This window comes from Marmota marmota, unplaced genomic scaffold (genome assembly GCF_001458135.2).
Source record: "Marmota marmota marmota unplaced genomic scaffold, marMar, whole genome shotgun sequence".
In the NCBI taxonomy this organism is placed as follows: Eukaryota; Metazoa; Chordata; class Mammalia; order Rodentia; family Sciuridae; genus Marmota; species Marmota marmota.
In genome coordinates, this window is record NW_025999982.1 from 6,215,818 (window position 1) to 6,235,400 (window position 19,583).

Genomic DNA, 19,583 nt, shown 5'->3' on the forward strand with positions numbered 1-19,583 from the left:
CACTTCCTGGGGACACTGTGGCCCCCCAACTTCCCACGCTCTCATACAACGGGGGCCTCTGAATCCACCCAGCGCCGGGCATGATGGGGCCCACTCCAGGGAGGTGGGATGACCAGTGGCCCTGCAGGCCGCCGAGACCCCTCCACCAGCGACTCCTGAGCCACAGCGGGCACCAGGAAGACTTGTAATTTAATATCATAATGACGACACCCGTGGTGGCGCAGAGCCGCAGACGGCAGCTTAAAGTCCCAGGGCCACTAATGAGCGCCGAGTCCTGCTGGAGCTGTCGTCAGGATGGACACCAGAGTCGATGGCCGCAGCCGCCAAACAAATGGAACCTGAGCCCAGCCTGTGCCTGCCACCCCGCCCGGTGGAGGGCAAGTCCACCCTGCAGCTGCTGTGCCCAAGACCTCGAGCGCCAGGAGCACTGGTGACACCAAAGGCAAGAGTGCAGCCAGCGAGGAGAGGCCCCGAAGAGCTGCCCTGGATGCTCTTTCCCTCTTTGGCGCCCTCCTCCCTGTCCCAAGGGGGTGCTCAAGGGTGGTCTGTGACGGGGACTCTCCATCTCTATCACCAAGTGGCCTCTGCTTCTTCCTGTGGATCACACTCTCCTTTATTCCCGCTGACTCCAGAAAATCTCAGTGGCCACAATTTTGTTATCTTCTAAATTAGAAAGAAGGTGAGGCTGGCGGGCACAGCGGCGGGCATCTGGGGCGATGGCTAACTACTGAGCAATTTTCGCACAATTCAAAACTCATTTTTTTTTTTTTTTGGCCAAGGAATCAGTCTAACAAACACATCCCACTCTTGCTGAAAATCTCTCTTCCCAACTCTTCTAGGAATGAGACACTTTTAATGTATTTGTCAGGAATCAACACTTCATTTAATAAGATTTAAAAAGCGACAATTTAAAGAGCATTGAGAAGCGCCCCGCACCCATCACGGGCTCAGGGTTCTAACTAGAATCAGGAGAGAAACAGGACCCAGGGCGCAGGGAATTGCGGGTGCGTGAGGGGTTTGAGCTGCACAATCCTCGTGGGGGGGGCTCTGCCTGCCCAGCCGACCCCCTAGCAGCTGCCGGGAGGTGACCTGAAGGCTTCTTCCCAAAGCTCCGATGAAGGTTTCTTTCTACTTTCCCCCAAAACATAAAAAAAAAAAAAAAAAAGAGGAGGAGGAGGAGGAGGGCAGGGGGTTTTGGCAGTGACTCATCTCTTGAGAGGGGCAGAGGTGTCCTTGCGTGATCCCGAGAAGCATCATGGTACAGGGCAGAGGTCGTGGCCACCAAGTGTCTGTCTCCCTGGCCACTCCTCTAACCAGATCCCACCTGGCTGCACTAACGTTGCTCGGTTGCCTTGAGGCTCCCAGGTGTGGGGGGCCTCGGAACCTCATCTGCTGTGCTGCCCCCCGTGCTTGGCTGAGATCCCCGCTGGCACAGGCTCCTGGAGGCGGCCCAGGGCCCTGCTGGGCAGACGTCCCTGCCTCAGCCCAGCAGCACACTTGGCTCCAAGGTTTGGCCGTTTTGACCCAGGTGGCGGCAGAGACAAGCTCTCCCTGGGGCCCGCCAAGCCCTGGAGATGTCCAGGCCAGACTCCTTCCTGGCTGCTCCCTCGTCCCTGGACCGGAGACGCCGCAGGCCTGTGTGGTGTGACACACCTCGACTGTGGCCCCTGGGCCAGATGGACATGAGGAGAACCTCCTGCTCCAATCAGAAGACCTTCGAGGGACGGAGGGCTCCTCCAGCCTGCTGAGGCCAGTGTCCTCCTGGCACCCGAGGAGGCTTTCCAGGGCCACAGATGGGGCCAGGGTAGGAGAGTCGCCCGCAGAGCACTCTGGCCACCTGCTGCCAGTGCCACCCCGTCCTCCCCTCAGCCCTGGTAAAGGAGGCACCTAAGGTGCTGGGGGAGGCGGGAAGAGCTCTGGCAGGCGAGGAAGTCCCAGCAGAGAGGACAGAGGCCAGCCATGGCCCGGGAAACCACAGGTGTGGCCTCTAGGATGTGGCGGGAGCTGCTGGCACCTGCAGGGGAGACACTTGGCAGTGGTGGGTTCTCAGCTGTCACTAGCCCAGTCACCTTGGGCCCCTTCTACCTGGGTCATGTGCCTCTGCGCCCCTCGGACTGACCTGGCCCCTCTGTCCCAGGGGGCAGGGGACAAACAGCGTGGAAGGACTGCTGGGCGGGCGGGGGCTTGGGTGCCAACTGGCCACTGCAGGCTGGATGCTGACAGAGGTGGCAGCGCCCCACCATGGCGGGCACCCCTCCAAGGAGCCTGTCACATGGACATGCTGGGCACCTGGAGGGGGTCCCACTCGGCCCACAGCGGAGAAGCAGGCAGAGATCTGCTGACGGGCGCCTCTCCCCCAGGACCACTTCTCCCACCTAGATGACCCTCTGTTTCCTGCTGGCCTGTGTTCCCACAGAAAGATGACCTCATCCCAGCCCTGCACTTGGACACTACCTCACCATTCAGTGTGGACTCAGAACCAAGCTGAACGGGAGGAACAGGCGCTGACCCTTTCAGCCTTTCTACACCCCAAATGTCTTTCAGACACTGGAAAGGAAGCCCTCAGGCCTGCCCCACTCCTCTAAGCAGGCTCCCAGGGTGTGCTGGGCACCTGGGGACCACCGGGCAGCTCAGTGGCTCGCCACACTGCCAGGGAGGCTCTCAGGCCAGAGCTGACAGCCCGGACGCAGAGCATCTGGAGAGAAGCGGAACTGCAGATGATCATCTGTGTACATCACCAGGGGTCACCAGCACTGGAAAGGAAACCACTGGTGACAGAAAGCCAGATGGAGCTGTCGTAGTCGTATGAGATCCTCCCGGGACGATTAGGAGAGAAGTTTCTGAGAAATACCTTTTCCAATGCCCAATGTGCTGTAGTGTGGCGAAAACACAGCAGCACAACGAGGCTGCAGAGACGCAGGTCTGTGCTCCCGATGCTCGGCCACCCGAGCCAAGCCCACCAGAAATTGGCATGTTTGTCCACAGACTTCTGAGTGTTAAATTAGCAGCTGGCATAGTAACTATTTCCTCGTCAGCCGCCGAAGCTTAAAGGCAGGATACATTTCAGGAATGACAGGTTAATAACTGAGCAACTTGAACGATTATTAACTCGAATGTCCACAGACTGATGTGCTCACTGTGTATTTTGTTGAACGTCTTCAGAGGCTTTACCTTGTGAGACCAGGTGTCACCACGAGATGCCTCTGCATCTCATTCAGGAGACGGACGGACAACAGTCTCTGCCCTGCCCCGAAACCGTTCAAAACCAAGGGAGGGAAATGACTGTAGAGGGATCAGAAAAGCCATCTGCTGTTGGAGCGCCTCACAGAGACGAGGAAAGCCAGGAGTCAGCGGAGGAGAGGAGCTAGAGGGCACACCAGCCTCCAGGGCCGGTGTCCCAGGGGACCCAATCCTACAGGGCGCTCTGGGCCAGCAGGGCCTAGTGCCTTCTCTTCTGTTCTGGTCCGCTGCCGTTTCTGCAGTGGGCTGGGGCCTGAGTGTCACTTCCTTCTGTCCCTCTGCCTGGGTTAGATTAGAGAGGTAGGGTTTTAATGGTGGACTTGATGAAGATTGAAGACCCATTTCTCCCCCTGGAGACTAGCCTGATTTGGACAACAAAGGAGAGGAGAACAAAGCGGGCCCTGCTGTCCTTGGGAGGAAGCCTGTTCTGTGTCCGAGTTTGCAGCCAAGCCTGCTCCTCCCTGGACGTGGGGAGGGCAGTCCACAAACACCGTGCCCGGGGGACACCTCCTTTGCCGCCCAGGCCCACCCAGTCACACCATGTCTGCTGCCTCCTTTATTGGTGCTGCCGGTTGGGTGAGCGCGAGCTGGAGCCTGGGCTGGGGGGCAGCGAGCCGCCACTGGGGGCTCGCAGGGCGTGAGGGTCAAGCTGTTGACTGGCCAGGCTGTCATCCGTTGTCCCTGATTCTTCGCTGCCTTCCTCCTTCTGGATGCTCTGCTGCTCCGGACACTCAAAGTGGACACAGTGGAACACCTGGGTGAGGAGAGGAAAGGAGTTGGTGAGTGAGGGGTTGGCCGGGGACCCCGGGCTGCCAGGGGCAGTCCTGCACAGACACCAAGCAGCAACTAGGAGACCCTGGACGCACCTGACCAGTCAGGTACCAAAGTCATGGACACTGTGACCCAGGTTCCTGCAGAATGTTCTCACAGGATGACCACGTTTGGGTGGTTTTTGTCTCATGGGCTCTTTCTCCTTTTGTTTATTTTTAATTTGGGGGGGGTGCTAGGGAGTTAACCCAGGGCAACTTGCCACTGAGCCACACACATCCCCAGACTGCACCGCTTCTTTTTGTCTCATTTAGACAGGGCCTCACTGAGTTGCTTAGGGCCTCGCTAAATTGCTGAGGCTGGGTTTGAACTCGAGATCCTCCTGCCTCAGCCTCCAAGGCTGGGATTACAGGCGTGTGCCACTGCGCCTGGCTTTTTCTCCCTTTTAATTAATTTACCACTGAGGTGGTGGCCGGGTCCAGTCAGCAGGTGTGGATTGTGGTGGTGATCACACGACTTGGAACACACTGAGGGCACACTTTTTGCAGGGTGAGCAGCATGGATGGGCAATCTCCCCCCATAGGCTGTGGTAACAAGAGAGCCAGCAGGGATCACCCCTGGAGAGGACCTGGGAACCCTGGCAAGGCCTACAAGGGCTGAGCGAAGCCCGCGGGCAGCTGTGCTAGGGATGGACTCCAACCCTGCCTGGCCTGGCCTGGCCTGGAACAAATGCCTCACCCGAGGAGCAGGCCACCTGGTTGAGGGTAGGTGACCCCCTCCAGAAGCCAGGAAAAGGCTGCCCACCTGCAGTGGGTCTGACTGGAAGCACCATGGAGCCCCGAGTCAGTGCTGCTGGCCCCTGTGCACACGGCACACGCTGAACATGCTGGGCAAGTGGGGAGCCCCGGCCCCTGGCTCCAGAGAGACCCCGACATGCCTGGCACTGAACAGGCAGTGACCGCTGAAGGGTGGGCTGGGGGGAGTCGAGGAGCCCCATCAGAGGCCTAGCCAGGAAGGCTGCCCCCAGCCCAGCCTCACACGGAAAATCCTCTCTGCTGTCCATCAGCCGGATCTTTCTGGGGCTCCCCTTCCCAGTGCCCATCGAGCTCTGAGGGGCAGGAATCCCACCCTCTTCAGTTGTGGTGGTCAGATCGACCACCCAGGGTGCAGGCTGCAGTCTTCAGGGAATCAATTTCAAAGGTGTGTTTTCTGAACCTGCTGAGGGCGCACCTGAATTCACAGTCTGGGCGTCTCTGCTACCCTGCGAAGGCAGCCCTGCGTGCCCACTCACCCAGGAGCGCCACCCAGGCACCCAGGCTCCCTCTTGCCAGCTCAGGCATGGGATGAGGTACAGCCTGTCATGTCACTGGGCTCTGAGGTGTCCTGGAACCCCATAGGTGGCCTGGCTTAGAGCTCTGAATTCAGAGCCTCTGAAGGGTCCACATGAGTGAATTATTTTAATGCAGCTGGAATTTTTCCAGAATTATGAAAATATTCTCAGGATTCACTGGCTAAAATCCACGGATAAAACTTTTCCATAATTACTATCAGATTTTTGTGTGCTTTATTCAACTTACTTTAAATCTATTTTATCAAATCGTGTCTTCAAATAGTTCCTGATATTTAGTCACTCCACATCTTCCATCTTATGTTTATTTTTCTCATACTTACAAAACTATTTTTAAACCTGTGGTGAAACACTTAATCTACATCTCAATCTAACACGCTCAACATGTCATACTTTCTTCCAAGCTCTCCTGGGGGCCGTGCAGACACTGTGTCTGAGGCCATAGCCCCACAGCACTCGGGAGCAGCTCGGCCGCGGGTGTAGTTCTTCTTAAACGTCCAGGCAGGACCTGGAGGGAAGTAGAGGACTCGGGCTGAGAAGAGTCCACACGAGGGGAGGGTCTGGAGAGGGACAGAGGCCTCGGGGAGGAGACCTCAGATCTCTGAGTGGTGTCTGAGGAGATCTAACCAACAAAGTGAGGAGACAGGGGTCGGGGACAGTGAAGAGGGCCTGACGCGGTGGGGGAGATGTGGCTTGCAAACTGTCACTGATTCTGGGTGCAAATGCCAAGGCCAGGGCAGGTGGGCAGCTGGCTGTGGAGATGTGCATGGAGGCCTGGCAGGTGGGCGCCTACGTGGACAGCCACGAGCAACAGGTCCCACGGAGCCGTGCGGCGGGCCACACTGCTGGGCCTCCCCAGCCCACCCAGCAGCTTCATCTCCATTCCCTTCCCAGGGCCTGCTTCCCGGGGCTCTGGATTTGCTGGTGGTTGGTGACTGTGCTTGTGGTAAGAGCCCACACAGGGGCAGGATAGGGCCGGCTGGACACCCCCATGCTCCTGAGGAGGTGCAGACAAGGGGCTCGGGAGGAGCCTGGTGGGCAGGGCTGGCGGTGCTCTCCCAGGGGAGCGCCAGTCCTGCCCAGCGGGAGCCGGAGCACGTGCGCCCTTCTGCTGGAGAACCATGTCCACAGAGGGAGACACGCATGCTGTCTGCTGTGGAACTATGTGAGGATGTAAATGCTGTGCTTTCCTTCCCAAATCAACTGGCTTTTGCACACTCTGGCTTCAACTCATTTAGTGACCACTGTTCTGAATTTCACATTCCAGGCTCGGCCACGAAGCCTCCCTGAGCCTGCGCATTTCCGGGTCCGCCCTCTCCCTCTGGCAGCGGCTGTCCTCTCCTAGGTGAACTGCTTCCTCTCCTTAAAGGCTGGTCACGAGGACAGAGGGCCTCCTGAGGACCCTTACTGCTCCCCAGTGCTGGTGGCCGCATCCGGTTAGCGGATTTTTTCTTTCCTTTTTTTCTTTTCTCCCCTTCCTCCCTTCCCTTGGTGCAAAAGTCCACTTCTGGTCCAGCTGTGGGCCCACACCTGTCAAGTGCCAGCAGGGCCAGGGTCAGCCGGGGGCCTACGTGGAGATCTGCAGGCTCTCTGGGGCACAGCACTGCCTGGGCTGAGCAGGGGGAATCTGAAGACCTCCCTCTGGGTGGCCAGGACTGACCTGTCCTCCTCTACCAGCTTTGCGTTCTTAAGCTTCTGCAGAAAAGGAGGGTCTCTGGGTTGACTCTTAGTCCCTCCTGCTTTAGGAACACACCTCTGCCAGGCAGGGGACGGGGCAGGCTCTGAGGAGCATCCTCGCCGCACACTACAGCTTCCAAGATGGATGCATACCCCATTCCCTTCTGCAAGACGACCAGGCACCCCCTGAGCCCAGCGCCCGTGAAGGAGGGTTCCAGAAGGGCTGCCTGGACTGCGGCCCCTCGCCAGGGGGGCACTCCGTCCAGCCCGTCCTGCTGTGTAATCCGCACGCTCAGTCCTGTCAACACCTCTGGAGGCTGTGCCGCTGTGCTGCTGACACTGATCCCTGAGTTGACATACATGGGCCTCCTCCTTGTCACCTCTTCTCTGTGCCCTCTCCTGCTGAATGGTCCCCTCTCCTCTCACTCTTGCCTCCTCTCCAGGACTGTGACTGTCCAGATGAGCCAGGTGAGCTCTTCCCCAGACGCCCCAAGCATCCAGGCGCCTCCTGCCCGTGGCCGCCCCTCTCCAGCCTCTGGCCCCTGATCTGTCACTTCCCATCACCCTCAAGGACCAAGCTTCATTGTCCACGCTGCAGCTCAGGGTCTTGCCCAGGAATAAACAAATCAATAAAAACCCTGCACTGAGAAATAAAAAGGTCTCAGAATGGCCTGGTGGCTTATCCTGTACAATGTGCTTCTTTTCCAAGGACGGTCCCCATACATCACGCAGGGCGGGTGCCTGCTCCACTCATGCTGGGGAGGGCCTGGGGAGACCAGCTGCCCGGGGGGAGACCTGAAAGAGGCCGATGGCCTGGTTCTGGTCATTACTCTCGTCCCACCATTATCCCCATTTCCAGACAAATTCCTCTCATCTACTGTTGAGTGCTGCGAACCGCACCCTGTGTTGAGCCCTCCAACAACCCGTCTTCAAATAATAATGCAAATGGTGCCGATTCCCAATATACCTGGGAACAACGACGGGAGCCCCCACAGCTGGTTCTGTGTGTTCCTGCAGGTCCTTCTTCCACAGAAATCACAACTATTCGTCTTTCAGACACCACAAGCTCATGACAGGATCTTCCATCCAAGTTAAGGGTACCCTGGAAAGTCCCAGGCCATACTGGCCCCAACAGTCCCCTGCGTGCTGTGGCCCAGCAGTCCCCCGCGTGCTGTGGCCCAGGTGCAGCCATTGGGCATCAGAGCTGCATTCCAGTCTGTGACCTGCAACCCCCACTGCCTTTGGTGCAGATGAGCCACTCTGGGCTCTTGAGCCAAAGGACAATGACAGAGGGCTCCGGAGCAGAGGGCGCGGGAGGTGAGGATGGACAGGAGGGGGCAGGGGATGGACAGGAGGGGGCAGGGGATGGACAGGAGGGGGCAGGGCACAGCCCAGAACAGGCAGGAGCCAGCGCAAGGGCTCTGGAGAAGCACCATTTCTCACATTTAAAAAAACTGCAAAAGAAATGCACGATTGTGGTGACAAATTCAAATAATACAAGTGTTTAAAGAAAGTAGATGACAGACCTTTACACTCTGAAATCCCCTGAAGTGAAGCACAGCTTACAACCAGGAGGAAGGAGTCATTTTTAAAGAAAAACAACACAGAACTTGATAACAGACTCACTAAGGACTGATAAAGGAAGGAAAAGGGTCCACAGGGACCAGGGATTGGCGGCTGCTGGGGAAGATGTGGCGGCCGCCACACTGCGGTCACTCAGGGTCCTCCACCCTTCGCTGGATTTGCTGTTTTACCCTCCAGTGACCTTGCTGGGCACCAGCTCTAACCAGGCGTGTCCAACACATGAGCCCAAGGTCAGGATCTCAGGGACACGGGCAGGGCCGGCAGAGGCACCTCTGTGCCAGCGCATTAGCTCTTCTGCCTACAGCGGGAAGCTGGGATTCATTCACCCTCAGGGCTGGGCAGCACCAGAGCCTGGAACTTTCCACAGCATCAACCCTGCCTCCCACCACCATTCTGACAGCACAGGTAGATGGGCAGACTCTGCCTGGAAGGGAGGCTCGGAAAGCCTAGAGGAGGGCCCAGCCTGGGCCTGAGGAGCTGCGAGCAGACAGGAGGGAGTGGCCTTCTAGACAGAGGGCAAAGAGGGGCTTCCAGGCCACAATGGGGGCTCAGCACGGCTCTCTGCCACCCCCGTGGAGGTGCGCCTGGCTCAGTCATCTCTGTTGCTAATGAAGCCCATCGTCTGGAGCCACATGCGGCAACAGTGTGGTCAACGCCAGCCAGGGCTGACCGCAGCAGATGCTCAGTGGACACTGTGGTATCCTTCTTCCTCGGTGTCCTGTGCAGGACAGGGCCTCCTTCCCCTGGGACCATGAGATTCACAACTGGCCACCAGAGGAGGACTGGGGGGTGGTCTGGGCCCTCTTCTCTTGGAGTGGGAGTGACCAGCGGGCTTGTGGTAGGGAGCTAGCTCCTTCATGGGAGGCTGGGCTACCCCAGCTGGGCCCAGGCTGCTCCTGCCCCACACAGAGGTGCAGAAAGGAAGGAGTCCTGATGCCTCTGCTCTTTTCTTGGAGGCTGGAGGAGGGCACTGATGGCCTGAGCAGACTGTCATTACCTTGGGGAGGGAGGGGACCTGGAATCATGCCCTACCCGGCGCTCCTCAGCCCTTCTTCCCACAGGTTCCCATGGGCCTCCCTGTGGGCCAATCAGCTGGGTCCCAGGCCTCTTTCCACTCAGAAGCTCATGTGGTTCAATTTCTTCCTTCTGAACCTTCCCGAGACTGCAATACCCCTTGGAAAGGATGTGACCAAAAGTGAATGAGGCATACAGGGCAGAGACGCGCTTCTGATTTATGCAAAGCCATTACTGTGGCCGCCGCATCATTTTCGCTCCCCTTTTCGGCAATCATGCATCCCATTAGCCTGTTTGATTGCCGCTGCTCACAAAGGGGCACCTTCGCTGAACCATCTTCAATGGCCTCTGGATCTATCCCCTGAGAGGAGCCGGCTAATTTGCAATGTAGTCGTGTGTATGAATCTGACACAGCCTTAGTCACAATCTGGGCGTCCTTTGGTAGCTGCTGTTTATTATCACTTTGCCCTGCTCTCTGGGAGCTATAATCCTGGACGTGTGGAAACAGTCCAGGGTGTTCTTTTCTCCACAAACCCCGGCCAGGATGTATGCAAATGCCCGGCCCCTTCCTGGCCATCAGGCTCATTCCTCAGCTGGCTACTGCCTGTCGCCTTTCATTAGAGGGAATCCCCAAACACTATCTGCTTGACATATCTTCAAGGTTTTTAGGAGAAGAAGCATCTGCTAATTTTCCCAAATTGGCCTAAGAGTACTGTGAACTGTAGCAGAAATTGGGAAAATTTAATAAATGTTGATCAATGACTCTGCCTTGCTTCCCAGGTCTCTCCTGAGGAACTGCCGTAGCCTGCTTTCATGCCAACCAATACAAATAGGATTTCTGAACCAAGCTTTCAGCTTACATTTATAAGGCAACATGTCTTTATAAAATAGATACCTACCTCTCAATGGTTGCCCATAAGTCAGACACAAGGCCACAGCTTCCGACATCCATTCCCTGAAGACTGGTTCCCTCCATGAGGCTCAGGTGGTGGCATCAGAGCAGCCATTTACCAGACTCGTGAAGACAACTACAGGGGCCTCTCCTCATCCCAGGGCAGAGGCTGGGATGGACATAGTTCTGCTTAAGCTTCTCTTATGAAAGAGTTAGAAACCCGTCCAGACTCAGACTGCATAGATGTTTTATTTTTGTTCCTTTTTAGAGGAAGACCAAGCCCTCCCAACAAAGCATCTCTTTTTATAAGCCTTGGTTTTACATGTGCATCTGAGGAGCCCCACACCCTGTTTCTAGTTAAGGAATCATTTCATGAGAAGACATTTTCAAACCAGGAGCAAAACCTTCCTGTATTATTAATGGAACCCAAATATTTTTGCTCAAGTACTTATCCCTACTAGGTGTGGAAGTGAATTTCTGGGTGACAAAGCTCATACATGACAATAGTTTCCTTCCATGCCACTTTCCCATATCCACAGATAAAGTTCTGGGGACAAGCCTTCCCTAGGTAGCCTGTATTTCGGCGTGTGGTTTTAAATGCCTGTGCACTCCTTTGTTCCAGGGAGAGTGAGTCGCTCTTTTATCTTAATTAATTTGCCCACAAGGTGGTAGAGGTATTTTTCTATTTTTTTTATTAAACAACACAACAAAACAAAATGAAAAACTCTACTAAGAAACAAAGAAAGTCTTGTTCCCTGGTTTCTGGGAGACCTGAATAACCCACTTGGCAGATGTGGCCTTGCCAAGGCTCCTTCCCACTGAACAGGCACCAAGAAGGCCCAGCTGTGGCCCTGTTCTCACCCCAGTGACAGCTCGGATCATGGGGCCCCACCCCAGGTGGTTCTTCACCTCAGCTGACCATGCTCCACAGGTGCCTTTTGTCTCAAAGAGCTCCAGCTGCCTGGAGATTTCTGTCCTCTCTCCAAACTGCCGGCTCAGCATGGGGACACTGTTTGTGGTCATCCTCAGGAGCTGGAAGTTTCCATTTATCCCATGGCTTTATGGCTCCTGGCACTCACTTGCCCAGGTCTGTGGACACTTCCTTCCAGGCTGTGGAGCATGCAGAATGAAACTGCCCCACATGACACATCCACAAATTGTGCAGCCTTTGAAACAATGACATGTGTTCAGTGTCACCACGTTTCCTATTTCCCTGATAAACTCTTTCATAAGAGAAGCGTAAGCAGAACTATGCCCATAAAAAAGGTCTTCTTTTAAAATTGTGAAAGAAATGAAATATTTTTCTGTTCTTCTTCCTAAATCACCGAGAGGGAACCTCTAACATCCAGTTCATTGTCCTTAAAGGCAAGTGTCCTGTGAGGCAGGGAGGTGAAGTGACCTGGTGGCATGGGTGGGAGCAGAGGCTGGTTCCCTGAGGGCTGGCAGCCTCTGCAGTGGCTCCCTCCCTTCTCCCCCTGTGCAGAGCTCCCTTCCAGGCCCTCCCTTCGGACTCTCTGAGCCACCTGGCCTTGATCACTACCAGCCTGTGTAATCCTTAAATCCGTGTTTTGGTTTGGATCACTCATCCCAAGGCTCCTCCCCTGCCCTATATTTTCATGCAACTAAAGCTTCTGACTTTCTCACCAACTCCACATTCAGTTCTCCAAGGACAGAGGAACAGCTTTGGTGCAACCTCCTTCAGCTCTCCCTGTCCTCCAGCTCTGGGTGGCCCCGGGTGATTCCCCAGGGCTTACTTTATACAGAATCCTGCACCAAAGCTCTGGCCCTGGTCTGATGCGTGAAGGGGCAACTGTGTGCCAGGCCTTGGGGTAGGTGTTAGAGACACAAAGATGCCACAACACAGTCTCTGCCCTCTAGCACTGCAGTATAGCTGGGCATGGGAGCACACACTGGTCACCCCAGGGACTTGATGAGGCAGAAGCAGGAGGGTTGCAAGTTGGAGGCCAGTCTGGGCAACTTAGCGAGACCCTTTTTATAAAAATAAAAAGGGCTGGGGATATAGTGGTAGAGCACCCTGGATCAATGCCCTAGTCTTCCCCCCAACCCCTGCAAAAAATGCTGTCATGTGGTGTGGGACCCAGTCAGAACCTCCTGCTGGGACTATCACGCAAGCTCACAGGGGTCTACCACTGGGCCCAACAGTCCCCATGCCCTGCTCCCTGCAGGCATTCCTGTGTCACCTTCTCTGGCCCTGCACCCTGTTCTGGCACATAAGCACAGGCGGTCCACAGTGCCATCTCCAGCCTGGGTGTGTCTGGGTCATTCCTGTGCCCGAGCAGGTTTCCCCATGCGCAGCTCTTCCCTAGCCCCTGGACAGGACACTATGGAGGGCCAGGTGCTCCCCTGGGCAGCAGTGGAGCCTCAAGACTGGGCCGTCCCCGCTGCAGACCAGCGGTCTCAGGGTTGGCCTGCTTCTCTCTGCAGCTCAGCCACTGGGCTGTCTGCTTCACCCCTGCTGCTGCCCCTCTGGGAGCTCTGGCCTGGGGAGCAAGTGGGTGCCCTGAGGCACCTTCTGGGCCTAGATCAATGCCCTCTGGAGGAGACTCCAGGCGAAGTCCTGGGGAGCCAGGTGGGCGAGGTCAGCTCTGGGAGAGGGTCTGGACGAGAATCACCAGGCCAGGAAGGAGCATTTAGTTTAGTTTTTTTTTTTTAAACGGAATCTGTTTCCCTATTTTTTTTTTTCCATTAGAGCCACATGTTGCTATGGGAACGAGGATGGCACTGGGAGCCCAGAGCCACTCACTGGCCTGACAGAAGCCTGTAAATAAATCCTGCTTCACTCAGAGGCTCTGAGCTGAGTGGTCCTGGAGGGCAGCTCCAGCAGCCACTCACAGACTTTCTGTCCTGCCGGTGCTCCTCGCGCAGGCCTCCTGCGACAAGCCCACAGGTCCATTACCATTCCTCACATGGCAGGCAGCAAGCTGCAATGTCATCTGCATCCCACCCTCCTGGACCCTCCACAACCTGGTCTCATTCATGTAGACCCAACCCCAAGGGCCATGTCCCCTGGATGCATTTTACAGACCCCCTGCTTTGGGGCCAGACTGCACCTGAAGGAGCTGTGGTGGCTGCAGCTCACCCCACGCACTTCACCCCTCACCATCAACTGGGCACAGCCATTTGAGATGTCACCTCCTGGAGGTGACGTCCACCAGGGAGTGAGGCTGCAATCCCTGTGGGAAGGGCAGTTCGGTTCCCAGTGTCTCCTCTGACCTAAAATGGGCTCCTGTGCAGTGTGAGCCCGGGGAGCTCCCTACTCGCCAAGTCTGCGGCTGAGTCGTGGGCCAGGGCACAGCAGGGCACACTTCTGCCCCTGTTCTTTTCCAGGCTTTCCTGGGAGACGCAGCAGCCGGGGTGTTGAGAGCCAGCCTGCCTGGATTTGAATCCTGGCTTTGACACTCAATGGCAGGTGCCCTTGCACAGATTAGTTAGCATTTCTCAGCTTCAGTTTCCTAATCAAGGTTTCTTTTTTGCTTAAAAGCAAAATTTTTCACTGTGAAAACTCTACACTGAAAGTTTGTTGAACGATTATGCCATGAACACTGACACAAACACCACCCGGGTCAAGAAGCGGGGCCTCCACGTGCCCCAGTTGCAAGCCCCACCCGAGGGAGCTGCCATTCTGCCTGAGCCAGGGGCCCCCCTTGCCTTTTCTTCTTAGCAGTTCCCCATGTGCAAACGCGCGGGTTAACAGGGACGGGTTTGGAAGTTTCTATAATATAACCTCTTTTTGTTTTTGTTAACAGGGATTGAACCCTGGGGTGCTTAACCACTGGACCACATCCACAGCCCTTTTTATTTATTTTTTGTTTTAGAGGCAGGGTCTCAGTGAATTGCTGAGTCTGCACTTAAACTTGTGATCCTCCTGCCTCAGCCTCTGGCACTGCTGGGATTACAGGTGGGCACCACCACACCCAGATGAATGTGATCTGACTATTCACGTTCTCCGCTGTCCTTCCAGACGGTCTGCCATTCACCCACTTGGGTCATCATCCACTGTGGGACGCACTGTGCTTTATTTTCCCCTTCTTCTGTGGACGGATGACTGGGAGGTGCCCCAGGGTCTGCTGTGAACCCTGCTGTGGTGTACTCATTTGTAACCTGACCTGCACGAGAATTCGTTCAGAGGACACACAGGAGTGGAAGTGCTCAGGCCTGTATTCAGAAGGTGACACACGTTTGTTCAGGTATATTGGGCACACCAAACCTCTCAAGAGGTCTGGGCCTAGCCACACTCCTGGACGGGTGACAGCTGCCCGCTGCTCCCTGGAGCTTTCTCACCTTTAGGAGGAGCCTGGGCAGAACCTCCTGAACATGTGAGTGTTAAATAATGTGATGAGGACACAGGGCATGGAACAGGGCCTGGCCTGAGATCAGTGTTCAGTCAACGCTAGCCACCGGTACTGTCATTTCAGGTCATTATTATTTTATGATAAGGGTCCTAACCTAAGAGATGATGAATGCTTGGGACTCACATTTTTTCATTTATAGAAGTTTTTGGTTTCTGGGTTCAGGAAATCTTCAGTATGATCAGGAAGGCTGTCTTGGAATGCCATGGCCACTTGGTAACGACTAGTTATTTTACTAAATCTTTCCCTTTATTTCTGTTTGACTGACTGGGTGGAGCAGAGATGGCTGAACAGATTATTCCGTTTGCGTGGCTCACAGGTACTCTACTCTTACACATGCCGGGCACCATCTAGCTGTGGAAGATGCAAAGGTGACCTTGACACAGCTTTCCTCTTGCCACATGAGTCCAATGAGCACAGGGGAACTGAGAGAGCCGGTGCAACCCATCAATGCCTTCCTCAGTTTCTGCTACTGACTTGGCGGACGCCTTCCCGCGGTCCTGTGGCAGGAGCCTGTTTCTGTGCCACAGAGCTCGCTCTTCCTGTGGTCCTGTCAACCCTCAGCTCCCTGTCTACTGAAAAATCACTCCGAAACTTTCTCTCAAACTCAGGGCTTCATAAAGCCATAACAAGAAACAGACGCCATTTCTATCACTTTTAATACCACTGACCATCTTCACAAGGCCCCAGACTGGATCTTGTTTGAATTCCGTGGATTCGAGGATGCAGGTGTGCACCTCCGTTATGTGCTAAGGTCACCAGATGAGGGGGAGTGGATGATGGGAGATGCCAGGCCTGCTCTGTCGCACTCGCCAGCTGGAACTGAGGTCTGCCCTGATGCTGCAGGGAAAGTGACAAGGCCCAGTGTCTGACCTTTTCCAGACAAGAGAGGTTTAGGAAGGGGAGTGATGTCTGCCTCCCACAGGCAGCTCAGAGACAATCAGCCATGGAGGCAAGGGGATGACCACGAATGCACACAAGCTTGCTGAAGTAGCCACTGAGACCACCAAAAAGTGGCCAAGGAATAGCCAGGAGTGAGCTTGGTAGCAGCAGGCACTGGGGAATCAGGTGACCAACTGAAGGGGACCGTGGATGAGCTCGAGGACAAGCTGACAGGTCTGCCATCTAGTGCCAGGCACAGGGGAGACAAGGGCAGCCCCGAGAGTGGGCAGAGAAGATGTGGAGAGACCATGCAAGGCCAAAGAGAGGAGCAGCAGGCACATGAGAACCAGCCCCATGCAGGAGACTGCAGGGCAAAGGGACAGGAAGACACACTGGCGGGAGATGACAGGCAAGAGGTGTGAGAGCTGAGTAAATGACGAGGGCAGCGCCAAGCACACGGGAGCAGGGGGGTGGGCGTCTTCAGAGGCCAGCATTAGGGACTCTATTGACAGAAGTCATAAACGAAGCTAAAAAACCTAATGAACTCATTGCTGTGGTGCTCACGACAGAAGATGAGAGACAGATGCCAGCAGCAGACGCGCGCTTCCCAGAGGAGAGGCCGGGAAGCTGCAGGAATCAGAGCCTGCGGAACAGGTGATGGAGAAGCCTGGGCCTCCACAGCCCACCAGGCCGCTTGCTGATGCCCAAGAGCCAGCTGATGAAGGGAAAAGGGGAAAACCGTGGAGCCCACAGATGCCAGCCCCTCTGGAGGCAGGAGGCCTGGCCCACCAGAGCAAGACGGGCGCGACCCATGGTGGGCAAGAGCCCAAGCCGTCTGGGCTCGGAAGCCGGTTCCACTCATGGCTGGGCATGTGCCCTCTGCTACTCCAATAGCACCCGGATGGCGGGAGGTCACGGCGGTCAACTCCCTGGGCTCCTGGCCATGGTCTCTCTGAAGAGCAGGCAGCTCTGGCCATTGACACTCTCTCTGGGCCACTTTCTACCTTTTGTGGAAACAGCTCCCACCTCCTTGAAAGCTCTTCCACTCCCAGAAGCACTCCACGCAGGGCTCCCCGCACCACCCCACCACTACAGTGTCTGCAGCAAGCAGACCTACCTGGGGACGTGGCAAACAGCTCGTCTTTTACACACAGTTTCACCTCTCAACTCCCTCTATATTCCTGGCAATTTGCACGAAGCCTCTGGGTTCACAAACACCCAGTAGCTAAAAGGGAACAAGTCCTGGCTCTGCCTGAAATGACAGCCACGACAACTGACTGCGTTTCTGGGTCCCCCAGACACACTGCTGAAACCCTAATCCCCAGTGGACTGGTAGTAGAAGGCAGAAACTTTGGGGTGGTCAGGTTTAGATGAGATGACGAGGGTGGAGCCCCTTGATGGAACCAGTGTCCTTACATGAAGGAAAAGGGCGGTGGGAGTTCATCATACTCTGAGTACCTTCGCCAAGGAAGGCCAGTGAGGGTGGGGACAGGAAGAGGACCCCCTTGAAGTGCCAGACCTTGCCGACACTCTGACCTCACACTTCCAGCCGGTGGAGCTGGGAGAAACGAACATCTGCTGCTCAGGCCCCGCTGACGTGTTCTGCTCCCGCGGCCCGGGCTAAGAGCCACTGGCATCGCCTGGCAACCAAGTGGAGACAGACTGCGGAAAGCCCGCAACCCTGCCCTCCAGGCCACCCCCCGCAGTGAGAAAGAGGTGCTTGGACCCCTATTTCTGATGGCACAGTTCTGCTCCCATGGAACTACACATCGGGACTGTACTGGACTCACACCCTAGTGTCCTTTCCCTGGCTGTGCCCATGCAGCAGTGAGCACCTTCCTGTCGGGCATCTCAGTTTTCCTCTAGCACTGTTTCCCAGGAGTCCTGCCCAGCCTGCCAGACGCATCCTCCTTCGCAGGAAGCAGCCCATCCCTTCTACCTCTGGGCTGCTGCTTCTCTAAGGCAGGTGACACTGCTTCTTCCAAAGGATGTCCCAGAACCTCGGAACAGCTACAGATAGCTACATCCCTGACACCCTGGGAAACCAACTTTATCATGTCCTCCTGTGTACTCTGAGGACGGTGTGGACCTTGTGTCCTCCTGTGTGCTCTGAGGATGGTGCAGCTTATGGATATTCTCTTATGGTCCTGTTCATCATATATTTTATGATTTCCAGTTGGAAACACCATGTTGAGGCTTTATTTTCCTGATCAATAACTGATTCAATAAGGCAATGAGCAAGTTACTCATCAGCCTTATGAGACGGACCGCCATGTCACTAGTGCCTGCTGGCCAGCCATGTAAACTGATTGGCATCATCTTCACCCAAGGGAGCAGGGTCCTGGATATTTTTGGGAAATTCCTCATGGAAAAGAGGTTTTGCATGCCAACTTTAGAGCCTTGTCTAGGAAGATATTCTCCATCAAGAACAGCTTTGAAATAAAATGTTCAAGGTTCTTTTTTCATTCCTTTGGTCCCAGAGGTGATGAGGCTGGGACTGAGTTCAGGCCTGGAAGAGGCCCTGGCTAGGCCATAAAGTGAATTATGTGTATTATAAAGTGTATTATACTAAAAGTAAAGATTGCAAGTGAAAAATATTTAATTTTAATTTTAATAGTTCAATATGTTATCTGTAAAAATAAATTTCAGTTTTTCTCAAATTTAGTAAGTAACACATAATTAATGTAGCTTAAATAGTAAGAAAAACTGGAAATTTATTGGCAGAATTATTACAATATTATTGGTTAGGAATCAAATTTATATTAAAATGTAGATTAAAAATTTACTTTTGTTACATCACAAAGTAAGAAAAAGTGCTTTTATGACTTGATGTTTAGAATTTTTGATTTTTGCTTTTAAAAATAACAATTAGTTTACTACTATAATTTTCAGGTTTGTTTTAAAGAGAAAAAACCTGAGGTGTGTCTGGCACTTCAAAGCATTCTTAAAAGCCAGTATATTTTAACTGTAGGAAACGTGTCCTGTACTCCAAGAAACTCAGGAGGCTTAGTCAGGAGGATTGCAAGTTCTGAGGCCAGCTTTGGCTACTTAGCTAGACTGTGTCTCAAAATAAAAAAATAAAAAGGACTGGGGAGGTATATAGCTCAATAGTTAAGAGCTCCTGGGTTCAAACCCCAGTACCCAAATAAATAAATAAATAAATATAATGCAATAGTTTAGGTTAATTTTGGTGCCCCCCCCACTTTTTTTTAATAAAAATGATCCATAGCCACAGTGTGTTTCCTGCAGAGAGGAGCCTGTAAACAAGCTCTGGGAAAATCCTGATTCCACAAACACAATGCATGAGCTAGGCCAGCTCTGTAAACAGGCAGGGCCAGTTGCAAGAAGAAAATGTAGAGCCTTGTGTTCAAAAGGCAGGAAAAGTGACCACCCTCTTCCAGCCTTGATTACCCTGCCATCCTTGTATTTGCTACTTGCTCCACGGGAACGCCCTCAGACCATCGCAGCCCCTCGTGGTGTCCAGGGCCCTATCCAGTGACTAGCACTAGGAATCACCAGACCCCAGCCCTCCAGCACCCATGCCAGGGCCCAGGGAGCTTGTGGCTGAGAGCCAGGCCTGGGAAGGCGAGAAGTGGCAGGAGGTGGAGTAGGAGAGCCCTGGGCGCTCGCTCCACTGACCTCTAGGGCTCCACAAAACAGGACTCAAAGGTCAAAACAACGAAGACTTTAAGGTGGTGCTGCAGAGCACCAGGCCCAGGCATGGGGCCCCAGGCCACTGCTCTGGTGGACACCCACGAAGCCACCAGAACTGAGACTGAGAAAGGTGCACAATAGAGGGAAACTAGGA

The 19,583-nt window shown here is 54.6% G+C and overlaps 1 protein-coding gene across 4 annotated transcripts in view; it reads right to left on the reverse strand.

Moving 5' to 3' along the window:
- Positions 1-717: 717 nt before the first annotated feature.
- The window catches only part of Btbd9 (BTB domain containing 9), a 403,587-nt gene continuing 384,721 nt past the window's right edge, over positions 718-19,583 (reverse strand). For all 4 annotated transcript variants that reach the window (XM_048805236.1, XM_048805235.1, XM_015487348.2 and 1 more), the window contains exon 11: positions 718-3,994. In XM_048805236.1, the coding sequence (XP_048661193.1) occupies positions 3,797-3,994 (198 nt within the window). In that variant the 3' untranslated portion in view covers positions 718-3,796. The remainder of the gene's footprint in view (positions 3,995-19,583) is intronic.